This window comes from Taurulus bubalis (genome assembly GCF_910589615.1).
Source record: "Taurulus bubalis genome assembly, chromosome: 11".
NCBI lineage: Eukaryota > Metazoa > Chordata > Actinopteri > Perciformes > Cottidae > Taurulus > Taurulus bubalis.
The window spans coordinates 20133649-20152126 of record NC_136599.1 but is presented as its reverse complement, the minus strand read 5'-3'; the positions used below and the strand labels follow the sequence as shown (position 1 = coordinate 20152126).

Below are 18478 nucleotides of genomic sequence, written 5' to 3'. Positions count from 1 at the left end.
CTTCCTTCCCTATAACCATATTGTTTGACTTTATACATACATCCTGAATTCTTTATTTTCACCTTCTCTTTCTAACTTCCTTTATCTATCAATATGTTACTTCCTCTCTTCCTTCTTTTTACCCCCAAGCCTGTGTCTGGATCAATAATGAGGAGGTGTGAGGGTAGTTGGCCTTTACACTAGTTTCATTGTGGCATGACTGAAAAGGAAGTCTGTCTTTGGTGATTCAACTTCCCTCAAAACCTGCAATCAACCTTCTCTCATCCTTTGCCCTTTAGCCTTGCTTGGTCTAAAGTCTTTATTTTAATTTTCCCCTCTCTCTTTCCTCGATCGCAACCTTATTTGCATGCTTTCTTCTCATCATCTATTTCCAATTATTCCTCATTGTGTCCAGATTATTATTGGCCTTTTACTTCCCCTCTCATCTTTCCATCTTGCTCTTTCTTTACCTTTCTCATCTGGAGTAAGAATGCATGAAGCCACTCTGAAAATTAGCAAATTAAAGGCTTCACTCATTTAATAGCGAACTAGTGCATTGTCAGTTCAAAACATGCCAAAGATGACTTTTTCAAGTACATTAATTCGGAAATTTGGATTGGGTTTGATCCAGTCAGTAACGTATTACGCTGGCATTTTTTGCAATCAAACACAGTAGTAACATGTCCACAGATAGAAGGTAGACAGTACGACTGATTTAATGAGACAAATGAGACAGAACTGCTGACAGAGCACATTACAAAAGTTTGTTGTACTCTTGCGGAGCAGCCATCTTGGATTTTGAGGTCAGGTTGGTGGAGTTAATCAGACTTTCAGGTTCAGACATCCGACTTCAGGTGACCTTTCAACATTTCTGGGAACTAAAACATTCCGTCTTCCCGGCTCAAATGGAACCCAACATTGATATTGCATTACAAACTATGGAAAGCGAGCTGTACCCAGCATGCCATTCAGCAGGGTAATAGTTATTTTGGGGTCCCGTCGCAGTACACTACACAGTATGTACATAATGCACTACTATAAATAGGTCCCATAGAGCTCAAGAGCGCTCACTCAACACTGCACTTCCTTGTGTCCTCAGCAACACACCTTCCAAGTGTGAAGTCAACGGATAATCGGTTGTCGAGAAAGACGATAAAGAGACCTTCAGATGGAGGCTCCTTTCAATTCATTTATATGGACTGTTGGAGGCCATGTTACTATGATTTCCAAGCAACAACAAAAATCCTTCTCGAGACAGTTTTAGGATTGATTTGTTTCAGTAACTTGTAGTGAAGCTAAGATTGTTTCCCAGTAGTTGCTATTGCTATGAGTTTTTATTGCCATTCTATCTGACAAAGCAAGTTGGTTTGTTGCTGCCTGTCGAATGATTTCATAGGACGACTGACGGAGCTGGAGGTAGTTTGTAAAAGACGAGAAAATCTGATGTGAAATAGTGGCCTGCAAACACTGACACTGAAAACTGAATCCTCAGAGGAAAGGTGAAAGGTCTAACTCATACACAAAGTAAAGAGGAACACATTCAACAGTGGAATGACTAGCTTTTTTGATTTGTCCTCAATGGTATTGATTAGCTGGCAGTAGATGATATAGGCATTCATTTGTTATTGCAGCATGTCTGCAGCAAGTGCTGTATTTAGTTTATCAGGCGCCCAGCAGTATGCAACACTGTAATTTCAAGGGCACCTTCAATAATTTTGGTCTGGAAAAAGCCAGCTACTAAATGATGTTGGTTTTGCACTTAATGACGGCGCTTTTATTCCACATTTCTCTTGGCTATGACGCCTTATGCACGCTAAATTGTTTTTAATGAGGACTTTTGGAGGATTAATCAACGAGCTAAAAGAGATCCAAATGAAGATTTCAAATCAAATACAAGGAGCTTCGAACTATTCGGTACAGCCCTACATATTGTCTTATATTGATGAGTTTCATATTCTTTTCAGGCTTACTGATAAGGAGGTCCATTGATGTGGGGTGCTGAATTAATGCTATTATGGTGCTTTTGGCTATATTGTATCCTATTATCTAGCTGGGTGTTTTTGTTTTTAATGCCTGTTGGTTGGTCTTTGAAATGCGTGCAGGAGTTTTGTGGTGTCATTGTTGTATCGGTAAGATGAATGCAAATAAAAATGAACCAATTTCTTTCTCTCTTCCTTGCTCACTTGCGCGCTCAGTAGACTGTGTATGTGTATGTGCTGTGAAACACGTTTTTCTTGCTGGATTACATACATGTACACATGCATCTGTGTGTGAGAGCCGGTGTGTGTGCACTGCACTGCATGTGTGTGTAACACTCCTCTTACCTCCACCAGATGTGGCGTTGGGTTGAAGCCACACAGGTTACACACTTGGCCTTGGCACTGTGTACAGGTGTTGTAGTTGGGCGGGTCAGAGCTGCCGATGTTCAGTTCTGTTTTACAAAGAGGACAGTTGACTTTAGGCTTCACAGGCTCTGGAGCCGGCACAGGCGCCACCACGGGCGTTTGCTTCTGCAGCGCCTTTTGCAGGTGAGTAGGTGTTTGCTGATGTTGCTGTCCTTGCGGCCCTTTTTGATGATGCGTCGACGACGGTTGTTGCGGCATTCCTTGTTGATGGGGCATGGTCTGCTGCTTCTGGGTTGGTGTATGCGGTCCACCCATTTGGGAACCTCCCATTTGGCTCAGTGCATGAGGACCCCCGAGTTGGCTATATGGATAAGGACCTCCCATTTGGCTCTGTGTATGAGGAACCCCCATTTGGCTCGGTGGATAAGGGCCTCCCATTTGGCTCTGCACATGAGGACCCCCCATTTGGCTTGGCACATGAGGACCCCCCAGTTGGCTTGATGGATAAGGGCCTCCCATTTGGCTCTGTGTATGAGGACCCCCCATTTGGCTCTGTGGATAAGGGCCTCCCATTTGGCTCGGCGCATGAGGACCAGCCATTTTGCTCGGCACATGAGGGCCACCCATTTGACTTGCCGCTTGTGGGCCACCCATTTGGTTCGGTGCATGAGGACCAGCCATTTTGCTCGGCGTAAGAGGGCCACCCATTTGACTCGCCACTTGTGGGCCACCCATTTGGCTCGGCGCTTGAGGGCCAGCCATTTGAGTTGGACCATGAGGGCCCCCCATACTGAATGGTTTGGTGCCAGGAGCCCCTTGTTGTTGCTGCCTGTTGTCAGGACTTGTATTACTGAACACCACCTTGCCTCGTGCAGGGCTTGGCTGAGTGGAGGCAGTGGGTAGGGGGTCAACATTGATCAGGGTACTCGCCTGATTGAGCAGCGATGCCCCGAAGCCAAACAGTTTGGTCAAACCGTCCTGGGCAGGAGGAGGGGCCTGACTCTGAGGTCTGTGGGCAGGGGAGGAGCCAGCACTTCTGGTCTGGTCATGGTGCCGTGCCATAGACTGATGCATTGGAGAACCGCGACCCAAATCGGGCTGGGATGGAGCCTTGGCCAAGCCAGGGAGGGGCACAGCGCCAGGGTGGGGAATCCGTGGACCCCCAGGCTGGTTGAGGCCTCCTGTAGGACCTCCAACGGCTCCTGGAGTCCCGGTACCTCTCTGAGAGTATGAGTCGGACCTCATGCCCTGCTGAAAGGACCCTGTCTGTGTCTGGGGGCCGCTAGGGCCTTGGTGTCTCTGGAAGCCTGGAGAGGTATGAGGCTGAGGCTGAGGCCCTGGCTTGGATCCAGGGTATGACTGGGGCTGAGACTGGGGATACTGCTGGGACTGGGAGTATGGCTGGGCCTGGGAGTAGGGTTGACTTTGGCCGTAAGGCTGAGACTGCTGCTGCTGCTGATGATGATGTTGTTGCTGCTGCTGCTGCTGCTGCTGCTGCTGCTGCTGCTGCTGCTGCTGTTGCTGCTGCTGCTGCTGATGATGTTGCTGCTGCTGTCGCTGGCTTGGCTGACTTTGTGCCAACAGTTTGGGCTGTGCCACTGCTGCTGGCTGCATTGGCTGAGGTGCAGGCTGTTGAGGCTGAACGATGGGTTTGGCTTGGTGAGACGGAGAGTGAATCTGCTGTTGGCTCTTAGATCGAGGCGTGGTCATATCAATGCCAAGAGCTCTTTGCATTTGACAATTCAGACACAGCCACTCCTGGACCTGCAGACAGAGAACAGACAGGTTTTATGTTATTTTAACCTTCCCCTGGGCAGAATCATTTTAGTTTTAAAATATGGCATAGATATTCGGTATCAGCTTGTTCCGACTCATCATTGATGCTACACATCCATACTGAAGGAGATATCTAATAACTGTGTAATAACTTAGGACTGTACCGATCCCTCAAAATGGAAATGGTCATATTTTAGATTGCAGATAGATAGGGTTGCAGCAAAGCTTGGCAATGTTCACTCAATGGTCCAGCCAATGGCCCCTCAATGGCCCAGTCAGTGAAAACTGACTGGGCTGAAGAGGTTATAACTGCTGTTTGCTTTAGCGATGTTAGAAAAGTTAAAAACAAGTACAACGAAATACAAAAAATAAAAAAGGTATATGAAGATATAGGACAGCATAGCTTTTAAAAATCTGTAAGATTAATTGATTTTCTCTTTCAAAGCTAATAGCTATTGATTGCTTTAAATATCCTCGACAACTCAGACAGCGTGCACCAGTATCTCTTCTAAACCACATGGACACCCTATTAATTTAGCCAACTTCAAAGCTGCAGACAGTAGAGAGAGTGCATTTGGATAGCTACACATAGAATATGGTCCATATTTCTTCCTGTTGAAAACAGAAGTGCAGAAAGAATAGTTGTAATCAACCAGAAATAGAAGGAGAGAGAGGTAAATCAACCATAAATTGACTGCAGCGCTGAGTGATTGCTGAGCCGAAACCGCAATCTGAGTGAAAAAGCATGACATCTCTCACAAACACAGACACAAATCCACACGGGTACACAGGTATGCACCTCAAGTGACACGAGCAAGACACAAACAGATATAATAACAGACACACACAGTCAAAAAGATTAATACGAAACAGCCATCAGCATCTAAAAATAAAAGCATCACCCCTCCTCCTCCTCTTCTCCATGTCTTCCTCCTTCCTTCTCTTCTTCCTCCAGATGAGAGCTGATTCTCCCTTGTGTCCGAAACTTGCTTTGCTCTCTAATTCCTCCCGACTGCAAAAAACACACAGCTCCTCTCTGAACTGTGTCAACCTGCTGTCGTCCTGTCTGTCCTACCGTGTCTTTGCATCCTCCACAACCACCCAGCCGCCATGTATAGTGCTATTTTTGGTCCTCTGCAAGCAGAGCAAAGCTAGTAAATCTGTGCACGTTTCAAGCGTTTCTCCCATCCCCTTTCCTTCCCACAATGCAATGCGCAAACGTACTGTATCACCCCGCCCGCTATCCACTGAAACCCCCCTCGTTTTTTTTTTGTTAAAGGACAAGTGTCTCCGTGTGTTTGAGGGGAAGATGTGGGGGTGGGGGGATGTCTGCATCAGTCACGTACCCAAACTAAGCACTTCCTCCCACTGTGCTGTCCCAGCCTGCTTTGCTGTCTGGCATTTTCTAGCTAGGCAGCATTACTGATCCCATTCTGTTAACTCAGCGGCTACAGCCTGACATCCTCCTTTCCTCCATAACACATTCTCTTTGTAGCTGTCTTTCCTCTCAGCTTCTCTTTCCTCTCAGCTTCTCCCTGTTTATTTTTTTATTTTCTTCACATCCCCCTACACTTTCCCGTTTTTCTTGCTTTCCCGTCTTCACCCCAATTTTTCTGTTCTCTCTCTGATCAGCTTGAAAATGTAGGTCTCGTTCTTTGAATAGCTGAAGCGGAAGGAGATTTGAAAGTATAATTTTGCTGTGCATGCTCCTCCCACGTTGTGCTGCCATAATTACATCTGATGAAGATGGCGAGAGGGATATGAAGAGAGGTAGATAGGGAGAAAGAAAAAGGAGGGGGGCAGGGTTTAATGAGTCCCTGTCTTTCCCTCTGCTTCATAAGCAAGATCACAAGAGACACTTGAATGAATGAGGGATAAAGCGAGGGATGGAGGGACGGGAAAGAGCAGGGAGGAGATGGAGCGAACCGTGGAGGGAGAGGAGTCAGCAGTTTTTTAATCCAGGCAGCTCTTCAGCTCTCATCATGTCAAGCTTAATCAACAGCAGCACAGCATATCCACCTCTGCTTCACTGTGGTTAAAACCAGTTAATCCTTAACACACCTGAGTCCTGTTGCTAACAAGTGAGGAGGAATCACGTTCCTAGGGGTTTGTTTCAAGGTTCAGATTTCATCTCACTGCATCGAGGCACAAACCCAGGACGGGAGTTTTCCAAGAGAGTGAGTGGAGATGAAAGAACTCTCCACTTAAAAAGCAAAGAAACCTTGCTCGATCATCTGACCCTCAAAAAACTGCCTCAGGCCTGATGTTGAAAACTATATCTCCGACAGAGAATGATAAGCCATAGTTTGGACAAACTTGTTTATGGCCCTGTAAGCTTTAGAGAACAGGTGTCAACCTAGCCAATGTATCACTTCATGGTACTTTACTATGATGATTCACAGTCAGTTTGCATGCATTCAGGCAAGTGGAAGTTATTACAAAAGTAAGTGTTTACAAATGTCGTTTCTAAGATGAAAATGAGCCCTGAAAATGAGGCTGACCCTGCACTCTCCTCCACTCTACACTTTGTAGAAAAAAGTTGGTAATTTTCCAGAAAAACACATTTTTGCAGAAGCAAATTTGAGCCATTTTTTGTACCATTATATTTAATGTGTCATTATGTTGATACAAAATTAAAAGCGCTATGGTTCATGGATTTAAGTAAAGAATACATCATTATATGTTAGGAATGGAGTTGCAGAATTTCTGGGCGTCAAAGAGCATTTGGACACCACACGGTGGTCTAACCTCTAGCCAATGGAGTGCTGCAGGAATGAGTCCTAAAACCCCCAAATGGTAGCACTTTATAATAAGTACACACTATTTAGCAATAGTAAAGCATGAACAAACACTGAATTCATCATTTATAAAGCATTATTCCAACATGAAAACTCATTAGTAATTCATTAGTATGCAATTCATGAACACAGTTATACATGTTTCATTCTTAATGAATAAACTTGGGTTTTCATACTTTACAATGATGGATTCCCCATTTGTAAATTAAGTATTAAGGACTTATAGATAATTAATAAGATAATTTGTAAAGTGTTAGTAAATGATAAAAAAAATGCTGCAATCCATGATGAATTCAGGTAGTTACTACTGGTTAGTTAAGTATTAGTTCAATAGACCTATCTATCTATGCTTAACAAAGCATTTATAAGCAGTGCCTCAAAGCTAGCAGAAGCCTCAGTTATCTTCTCAACAGAATTAAGCTGAATTAATCATGAATTGCAGCTTTTTTTAATTATCATATACTAACACTATACAAATTATCTTATTAATCCTCTATAAGTCCTTAATACTTACAAATGGGGAATCCCTCAATCCATCATTTATAACTGTGTTTATGAATTGCATACTCATGAGTTACTAATGAGTGTTTGTTGGAATAATGCTTTATAAATGATGAATCACGTGTTCATTCATGCTTTACTAATGCTAAATAGTGTGTACCTATTATAAAGTGCTACCCCCCACATGTGTTAAAATGTTTTTACATCTAGTTCCCTCGTCTCCAAGTCAATATGTTTTTTAAATAGATTTTTGGCTAGATACCCGGAATCAAGTTTGTGTTAACACAAGCTTCAGAGATTTTAACGTGTTGTTCCACACCATAAACACTTGATTATAACCCTCTTGTTAATGTTGAAGCTTTTAAGTGTCTTATAAAAGGTGGTTGCTAGCAGCACCACTCTATAAGCAGGGTGGGCAGCCCTGTTCTCATTCTGCTTTGACACGTCCTGATGCTCACAAGACCACACAGGCCAGACGGGCACAGTGAGCAGCATGATGACGCGTGTGTTTGGCTGCATTCATTCAAAATCTGACACCTCCCCGCAGGTTTTTGAGGAGACGTGGATGTGTTGATCTGTCATTTATAAGGTCTAATTCTTCTGATTCACGGCTTTGTTCTCACTATAGCTCTCAATAGAGCAATCTAGCTCGCTGGACCACCGCTGCGCTTTCTTTCTCTCTCTCTCCCTCCCTCCCTCTCTCACTCGCTCCCCTGTTGTGCTAAAGAGGAGGGGTGAATTTTGAATGCTGTTTATAAACAGCAACTAAGGCACTTAATAAACAGTGTATTTCGGCATCTGTTTGTGTGCCAGACGTATCCAAAACCTTTCCAAAAAGAATCCTATTACCCAACAACAACATAGGTTGTTTGTCAGTGCCTTCTGCATTGACCCATATTTCCATTATAAATATGATTCCTAAGTGTATTTTCTGACCAACCACTTTTATGGTAAAGGTCTGTTAACTGAATTTAATTTGCATGTTTTATTTCTGTTATAGTATGCAAATCTGCTCTGTAGATCAAATGTCCTGTGTTCTCGTTTAAAAAACATCACACTGACTAACAGCCAGACAGTACACGACTGCACAACACATAGACGAACATGAACACACCTGTTGTCCTGCACCATAGCTCGTTGAATGAGCCAAACACACTACTAATGTCAGTTTTGTTCTTAGATTGCTAACTACAGAAATAACTCTCTACATGTGACTTGTATAGATTTGTGCACGTTTGTTCACTTTGTCGCTTGTCCCTCTGCCGAAGCTCAGCCTGTCAATCACTTATAATCAACGACACGCCTCTCCAGCTGGTTGAGGCAAACATTTCTGATATTTTCCCCTAAAGACTTTTATTTCTTAAAAATGTTTTTTTCAAAATTCATTTGGAATAAATAAATAAAAAAATTCAGTTGGTCTGCAAGGCAACTAAAACAAGTGTATTGTTAAGAAAAGATTGTGGTCATGGTGAAAACTAACTAATGATGCATGTTAGTTTGAGACAGAGTTGAGCAGCGGTGTTAGTCACACACAATGTCAGTCAACAACATAACACTATGTCTGCCTTTTACTACGAGGGAGAACATCATTATTCCATGTTTGTTTCAGCCATATGTTCATTTGCTTAATGAGCTACACTTGTTCCTATACAGTACAAATGGTCACACGGGACAGTTAAAGCAGCAAAATACATTTTGCATGATTAGACGTTCAGCTCCTTTATGAGATATCAAGTTACCTACACACACACACACACACACACACACACACACACACACACACACACACACACACACACACACACACACACACTCACACTCGTCTGAACTCATCTTGTAAGAGTGACTAACTTGGAGGTCAGGTCCATCTATTCAAGAGGTTGAACTCTGTCAATATTGAGTCTCGAACACACACACACACACACCCACACCCACACACACACACACACACACACACACACACACACACACACACACACACACACACACACACACACACTAATAGGAACATTTAATTTGATCATTTAATCAGGTCTACAGTTGAACAGATGTTGAAAGGTGGATAGGGAAATAAATTTGATGATGATGAAATAAAAAAATATATATTATTACCTCAACCTATTTAATGACAAATAATGCTGTAATAATATAAATACTGGACTTTACTGAGGAGCCAAAGTAAGTCTGAGTGTATAACCACAAAACGAACAGGGGTTGATTTGTTCTATTGTCACACGAAACAACGTGAAGCTAATTTATTAGGATATTCAGAATTAAAAAGTTTATTTGTCATCGTCAACTTCGTGTTCTGCCCTATAGTCCACCACTGGGGAGTTTGCATACTGCAATTATATAAAATAGTTACTGTATGATTTATATACCTGTATACATCAAACTTGTGCGCACAAATTAACCAAAATGTGGGATTTATTTTAATTTACTTTTTTTTTTATCATAAAGAAAGCAAATCTGAAAGATTTCATTAACGGCCTATATTGTTTGAATCTCTGCAGTGCGATAACTTCTGGGTTTGAGAGTGGAGAGTAAAACAATGAAATTAATGCAGCTGAACGCCAATTGCAATATCTGTCAAAATAGTGTGTGATACTTATCCCATATCATGCAGCTCTCGGAGTTGAAGTTGCACAGTGCATAGTTCATTGTGACTAATATCATTTGTCATTAATTAGCCTTGAGACGCAGCGAGAGGAGTAGAGAGCACACAAACACACACACACACACACACACACACACACACACACACACACACACACACACTAACCTTTGAAAATAATTCTCAATTCTGTCATCAGACAAGAGAAAAAAAAGACAGTTTGAGCTTTTTTCTGTTGTACGCAAAGTGTGGCATGGACACAAACCCAGTCACACTAAAAAAAACACACACACACACAGTACACACTCGACCAGCTGCCATCATAAAATATTCACAGATCTCCAAACACTGTGTGTACTGAACAGGCGGTAACGCGATGCCATGGAGAAAACTTCTGAACGTCTGCAAACGGAATTTTAATTTTACTTTTAACTCTTTTACTCTTACTTCACTTACTACACAATAAAACAACGTATACGTGTTCCTTCCAATGGCTGCTGTACAATCACAAAAAATGACACATGCCGTGATGAAAGATTTGATCCATATCACCTCCCCAAATATAGAATATTATACTTTAACAATAATTTTAACGTAAAACTAAAATTGCATACGTTTTAGTTTTTTTTTGTCCTATGCAGCGCTCCGAGTTAGCCCTTTTATTAGAACTTATAGGTGATACGACTACTTGAAGAATGGATACAGGGAACCAGAGCCCCACGTATGGGGTCGCTGGGGTGCAAAAGTTAAGCGTGACTTCTAAATTCAATCAGTTTTCCTTGTGACAACAACAGTGAGGGAGTGAAACAGCACAGTGGGAGTGGAAGTAGAGAAACAACACCTGCTTCTAGCAATTGCAGGAGCCGAAATTTTTCATTGCACAATTTTTCTCACTTTGGAGAAATGGTGGGAGGTCTATTATAGAAATAGGAGTATGACATGGTTACAGGTGCCTTTATTACATCAAGCTGTGGTTAAATGAACTTTCCCTGAGCTGTAATTGGCTCGAGGTGGCTGGAAATGTCACATGTGATGTAAGGCAAACGATGCCCACCGCAGGCATTCAACGTTGCTAGTGGTTTGGCGTTGTGGTCGGGTCCGAGCGGCTCACTTTCTCTGTTTGGCCCCACACATATTACCACCTAGACTGTATACACACACATACCCACATGTATTCTAGTGCATTAGACAGCTTCACATGCTCCTGCACAATCCATATGCACCGCCACACAGGGACATGTACACAGCTTTTAATAGACCTGTCCATTGACATGGTGAGCAGCCTCTTAAGGGTTAAGGGAAGGAGTGAAGGAGGCAGAGAAAGAGGACAAACAGTAGGAGTGTTGGTGGAAAGGCAGGGGGCGAGGATGAGGATGAACTAGAGAGGAGAGAAGAACAGAAGCTATTCAGGTTGGGTTGAGTTTATTCACAGAGCAATTAAATGGACCAGGTTACAAAGTATTATTCAAAAGCAAAAAGAAAGGAAAATATAAATCAAGGAGAATGGAGAGATGAGAACACTATAAAAACAAATAAAAGAAACTAATAACTTGTGTGTCTCCTCAGGACTCATCACATGTTCATAAATGGGTGTTCTTGCATCATCTCTGAGAAACGGGTTTAAAAACTGTTTCTTTAATCATGTGCACTTCCTGATTTAAACATTCTACAAATGATTTTATCGCATTCAAAACCTTCCGAACATGAAACACTGTTCCTACGTCGTGTGATGAACAAACAGTACTTTGTTCATCCAGCAGAAGTATTCTTGGTGGGTGCCGTGGCAGCTACATTTGCTAGGACAGAACATATTTCACGTACTTTGAAGAAATATTTTGATAGCAGTTGTTATTTCGAAAAGTTGATTTACATCCACCGATTTCGTGGTCTTTTCTTTCACTTTATTTCCTAGACAGGCAGCTAGCTAGCTGTTGTAGGCGGGATGATGATGCTCCTATTCTTGATCCCACCTACAAGGCTCTGAATGGTTGACTGTTTCTCTCACCAGCAGAACGTCAGTGGTTACAACAACAGAGCTATGCCTCGACAAATATGTATTACCTTTCATTGTGGGAATTTAGATGAGACACATATTTATGACGCTTGTGAGGGAACTAAGATAACTAAAGGACATTTTTAGGAGTCAAGTAAACCAGGATCAAGTAGAAATGAATGAATGCACAAAAGTGTTGCACATTGTGCCAAAAAAGCAGCTGAACATCCCCTCAGTATGAAACGTGCACGAAAATGATGAAATGTTACAAGAAAATATTAGATTTATAATGACAATGAATGTGGTATATGAGGAAGACCAATATGAAATGTATCGTTAGCGGATCTGCAGGGGGCACACGCTGTACGTTTCACATTTATCTCGACTGTCAGTCATTGAGTGGAGGCTCTTATGCGGAGAGACTCCAGTGAGTGAACCGTTTGTCCGGCCGCTCACAGTCATGGCAGCAGACTAATGTACTGATCAATATTCCTCAGAGAGAGAGAGGACATTCCAGGAAGTATTCCTATAATGAAGCACTGAAATGCTAAAGCTAATTATGGAAACACTCACGACCACACACTATTTTATTCCTTCTACATACTTTTGAGGAGACCAGTTGACATGACGACTCCTCTCGGCCACTAACCACGACCTTGACCACCACATCTACATACCAACATCTACCTTAACACTTCCGAAACGCCCGATGCATATCTGCGTTTTGACAATGTTTACGTTTTGTAAATATTCATATCTGCGTGATAAAACGGCGCAGAAATACGTTTACACTTCTAGAGGAATCAGTCAGCTTTCCGCTTCCGCTTCCTTCCTCCCGTGAGCTTGTACGCAATTCACACAGAGAGATAGGGGCAGGGATGTGTCGGGTGACACGGTGCCGAAAGCACTCGTCACACAAAATCCTAAAGTCCTAAAGAAGATAGAGTAGCGACGAGGACACAGGAGCGTCAGACCATGAAGGCTTCGACTCCTGCGACGAAGAGGAATATGCAGACAGAAGGGATCCATTTGAAGATGGGTAAGTGTATTTACTAACTCAACTTTGTTTTAGCATATTTACGCTAGCAGAGTGAGCACATTTAGTTCACGGTTATGTTGCGCTACTGCACGGTGCTGAATAGTCATGTTTACAGAGAGCACCGTGCACGCTGCTCAATCGTTACGACCACCGTCATCTTTCTTTCAATTAACTTAGTACTGACCAGTAATCTTTTATTTTACAGAGAGGATTCACATCTGCAGCAGTGGACAACATGCAGCTGTCGTGGAAGACTGACAAAGACCTGGACACTGCTCACCAGGTACACAGCTCAGCCGTACACCCGTTTAACTGTTCAAACTGTGTGAACTTAGTCCTGACTAGTAGTAATTTATATTACAGAGAGGATTCACCACAGTCATCCCCACCAGCCCGGGTCGGTTTTCTATTTCTGAACATGTATATTGTGTAAATATCTTTTTTTAATGTATAATAAATATTTTATTTGAAAACAAAAAATGTTTTAATGGTCATGTTTCATTTGCACACACCCCATGAAGCTTTATCTGCAGTATGAAGTCATTTCTCAGTCCCATTTTTATCATTTTGGTGAAAGGTGTGACAGACCACATTTCTACTCAAAAAACAAACAAAGAATTTGGTTTTAGACATTTATTTACATGTAACTACCATTTTATTCATAAAATGCACTGCTTTTGTTAACCTAAGACCTTTGTTAAACTGTTTTCTAGCACCAAAGCAATTTGTCCACAGTTTTCACAAGAGATATGAAGAATTTCCAAAATCGAGATTCTATTTTTCAGCTTTAGAGTCATATTTTCTCTTTACACTTTTGCATTGTGAAAATGGTGCCTCATTATATAGAGAGCTGAGATTGTTCTGCAATGTTTTTATGTAAAACATGAGTATATATCTGATATGCAAGTGCCTTTAAAAGGTGAATTTAAGAAGTTATTGAAAATCGAGAAAATGACCTCAGTCCCTGAATGGTTAATCTAATTCTGGCTTTAACCAAGTCGTAACCCCTTAAAAATAGCTTTTTGCCCTTCTACCAACTTCCATAAAAAAACTTTTAAACTAAAATAAATAAATAAAAAGATGTGTTACTTGCAATTGTCACGAACAATTTTCTTTAAAAGCTTACTATATCCAGCAGTACTCATTATTCAAATTGCAAAACAGTTTTTTTCAATATGTACTAAATTGGCTGGTTGCACAAGAATGAGACCAAGTAATTATAGTAGCCTGCAATTTAACAAATTATTATGTTAACCATTTTTAAGAAACACATTTCGGCATGTAATCGGTGTAAAATATATAAATCAATGATTTTCTAAATTCCATTGAACTGTTTTATTTGAAGGGTTCTGGAATTGTTCATTCTGGCCCATTGTCTCTCCGTCATAGACTGGTGTGACTTTTGAACAGAGCACAGCCATCGCTAATGTTGGCGCCACTTGCTGTACTATAATTATGATTTATAACGGTTTTATGCTTGCATTATTAACCGGGTAAAAAATGTTGCAACTACAATAAGATTGACGGCATCAAAACAAGGGAGGGCCGTGTAAATCGTTGTTTGACAGATTGAGGACACGTTGACGGATTAGAAGCTGAAGATTTTAATGATAATGAATAACAGCTCTAATAAAAGTGAATACATAATTATATTGATACGTAACATTTTATAAACTTAGGACGTCGTAACACAATTTACTTCAAAAAAAGTTTACTTTGTAGAATATGACTTTAAACGCGTTCTTTAACAAGTGAACCAGGCTCTCGGTCGTTCTGGTACACTAAACATTTTCTCCCCACAAATGATATTCACATGTGATTCAAGAGATATGATTGGACATTTGTCAGACGCAGAAAACTGAGCCAAATCTGATTCCAGTTCCTGTAACTTTATCCGTACTTCTCTGTTCTCCGGTAACACAGAGGCGATGATAAGGGCCTCAGTAGTATCCATCTTGAGTCTAATGTTTTACTAATGTTGCCAAACTTTATATTTATATCTTTCATTTCCTATAACCCACTAATGCTTCTGGAAAAAATGGCCACTGAACAAAGAGAGACGAATCTGAAGCTTGAAATGTAATATCTAAAGGCACAGAGAAAGACTCCTCCTTCATTCAGGACCTAATAGCACCTCAGCTGACAGTTCATTCCCTGCTTTGTCCTGATGAATGGACAACAGACACACACACACACACACACACACACACACACACACACACACACACACACAGTCTAACATCCATTTCCAATTTCATAAATTCTGTTCTTATCATGCCATCTCAGTCCATACTGTTGTCCCAGTGCACATAAACACAACCCTGTGCCCATCCTCAGTGTCATCTACACACACACACACACACACACACACACACACACACACACACACACACACACACACACACACACACACACACACACACACACACACACACACACACACACAGACACACACACACACAACAAACAAACCACCTGTGCCATTCATCCATTGCCTCCCGTCACTGAATAACCCCAACTGGTCGATTGTATTGACCGCTATCACGCTATAATGCATGTTTCTTAATTAAAATCTGCCTCAGCACTTTAAATCCAGTCCAATACGATCAGATGAATTGTGTCTGTGTGTGTGTGTGTGTTTGAGTGTGTAAATGCGTCTGTGTATGCCCAGACAGACTGACAGATAGATAGATGTAATATAGCATGCAGGAATGAAGTTGTGTATTATGTTTCAGCAAGAATGAGAGACAGAAATAAATAAATTGTGTGTGTGTGTGTGTGTGTGTGTGTGTGTGTGTGTGTGTGTGTGTGTGTGTGTGTGTGTGTGTGTGTGTGTGTGTGTGTGTGTGCATGTGTGCATATGTGCAACTTATGATTAAAAGCCTTTGTCTAAGCCTGTGCTGTTAAATCAATAGTAGATTTGAGTCAGACAGAACAAAACAATACTATGAGGTAGTGTGCAATGGATGAATGGAAAACAGCAAGATTTTGTAAAGCGTTTGGAAGCATTTCGAAAATAGAAACGCAAATGATTAGATAAATAGGAGCAGGAAAAGGACAAAGAAAAGGAGAAAGAGAGCTGTCAAAAGAACCAGAATATAGCAGGGGTCACTAATAGGCAAACCAGAGCCTTTAACCAAGAACCAACAGACTCTTATATGTGTATTCTTCTCATGGACAGTTCAAAACCAGTATGTCTCATGTGTTCAGAGACCACTGTTTAAACTCATTTGTCTCTGAGCACAGAGACACATGAGTACTTTGATCGCTAGCTCAACAAAGCTACGGTGCAGACAAGAATGTGTGTTCATGTTTGTAAGTTAGATAAGAAGGAGACTTTAGCAGGAAAGCTAATGTGGTGTGTTGTGTAGCAGGCTGCTGTCTGGCTCAGTGTGACTGTCTGCCTAATAACGCTGACACTACGGCTTTATGTGATATTTGAATTGCCATGTGGAAATAAGGTCTCCATCTACTTAGATCAAAATAAAATGCAACACTAGAAAAATAAATAAAGAATATAAATATCTCCATGCTATTTAAGCGAGCTAAGTGTAGCCCAAAGTGGGTGGGAATACACATGCGTTTCCCAGATCGACTGTCACTCATTAACGACCCATTTTGTTTGGCAGATGACAGATGTTTGACACTGCTTCTCCTTAAAAGCCAAATCTGAAAAATAAATACGAGGCCTTGACCATTGTGGTCATACTGTACATATCTAGATGGTAGTCAAAGTTAAAGACTTGTTGGAGGGAACAATTAAAAGAAAAGTAGAAAGTTAGACACACTAAAGTTGTTCATACTTTTCCCAGAGGGGAGGAGTGACCTGCTTACAGAGTTTGATTAATTGATTTAACATTTTAATTTCCTGGTTTGATTTTTTTCTATTTCTTTTAGATTCCTTTGATTATTTGAACAACCCCATGAGGCAGACACGATACTGAGGACATTGCACTAAAGGGTGTCTGGAGTCTTCAAGACAGACAGCACAAGCAGACCTGTTTGCAGAGGTATAAGTCTGCCAATGAGTCGTATCATCTCCACCTCAAACAATCTTATCACGCAGGGACAGCACCCAGGCAGCCTTTAGAAAGAATAAAAACTCCCTCTCCGACAACCCCCTCCTCTTGTCCTTTTATCTCTAACATGTTCCTGAACCTTCGCCGTGTGCTTGTGTGATAGGGATGGACATCAGTGGCAACTGCATGGGGGAGGATGATCAAAAGTGCGTGGACACGTGTGTGTGAGATCAGTGACAGAACGGCTGTGTCCTCAAACAATTTCTCTCAGCTGACAGGTGTTTGACTAACTGATATGACTGTCCTCCCAAGAAAAAACAACAGCGCCAGCCGCCTCAGCAAATGCCACAAAACAGCATCTGTTTATGCGAAAGCAACTAAGCCTATAGCGGCTGTAGAATCAGGTCTTTAAGACAAGAGACCACTGTTTATTTCGCATTTCCTAGTGTTGTTGTTTTTCTGAAGCACGACTGTGACCGTTCCCATCCCCTATCCACCTGATAATTAACAATGAAGGTCATTTCAAACCAAAACCATGATCTTTTCCGAAACTCCAAATCCCGAGCCTAAACATGACCAAACTTAACCAGTGTTACCAAATCATTATGAAAGTGCAATGATGCCTTGTAATGATTGAACCTATTTGTTGCATGAACACTGAAAAAAGTGACTCACGGTTATGTGAGATGGTCACGTCTATCCCTTCTCTACATTTCTTTTTTTGTCTGTCTTTCCATCTGTGGGTATCTGTGAGTGCCAGCATAAGACATTAATCATTTAGAGCAACTCATTATACATTCCCAGGCCTGAACTGTTGGGCTTGCAGCTGCGCTTTCTCAGTGTGTGTGTGTGTGTGTGTGTGTGTGTGTGTGTGTGTGCGTGTGTGTGTATGTGTGTATGTGTGTGTGTGTGTGTGTGTGTGTGTGTGTGTGTGTGTGTGTGTGTGTGTGCACGTGCATGCAGGCATGTGTGTATGTGTGTCAATGTAAGCTGTCTATATGCATGTGTCTGGTTGTTTGCATGTTTATCTAAGCGTGTTTGTATTTGTGTGTGTGTGTGTGTGTGTGTGTGTGTGTGTGTGTGTGTGTGTGTGTGTGTGTGTGTGCGTGTGTGTGTGTCCAGGTGTGTGCTTCTTGCCTGGAGCCTCTCTGCTGCTCTGCTCTCATGGTTAATGCATGGGGAGAGAGAATCCCCGTCCCTCCAGCTCTCTCCCTTTCTTCCTCCCCCATACCACCCTACTTCCCTGAATAGACCCGATCCTCACCGTACACGCAGAAAGATAACTCCCATTCTTCCCCCATTTCTGCTGCACACCTCAGAAGACGAGTCAGAAAAGCAAAGAGAGAGGGAGAGAAAGAAAGAAAGAGATAAGGTGAGAGAGAAAGGGAAAAAAAGATAAGACGGGAAAAAGATG

At 41.9% G+C, this 18478-nt stretch overlaps 1 protein-coding gene across 1 annotated transcript in view; it reads right to left on the bottom strand.

Annotated features, from left to right (window-relative positions):
- Positions 1 to 18478, bottom strand: part of bsna (bassoon presynaptic cytomatrix protein a) — a gene marked incomplete at both ends in the record, with an annotated part of 122788 nt that overhangs the window by 58709 nt on the left and 45601 nt on the right. The window contains one exon of the mRNA XM_079225557.1: positions 2304 to 4088. Coding sequence (XP_079081683.1) covers positions 2304 to 4088 — 1785 coding nt within the window. The remainder of the gene's footprint in view (positions 1 to 2303; positions 4089 to 18478) is intronic.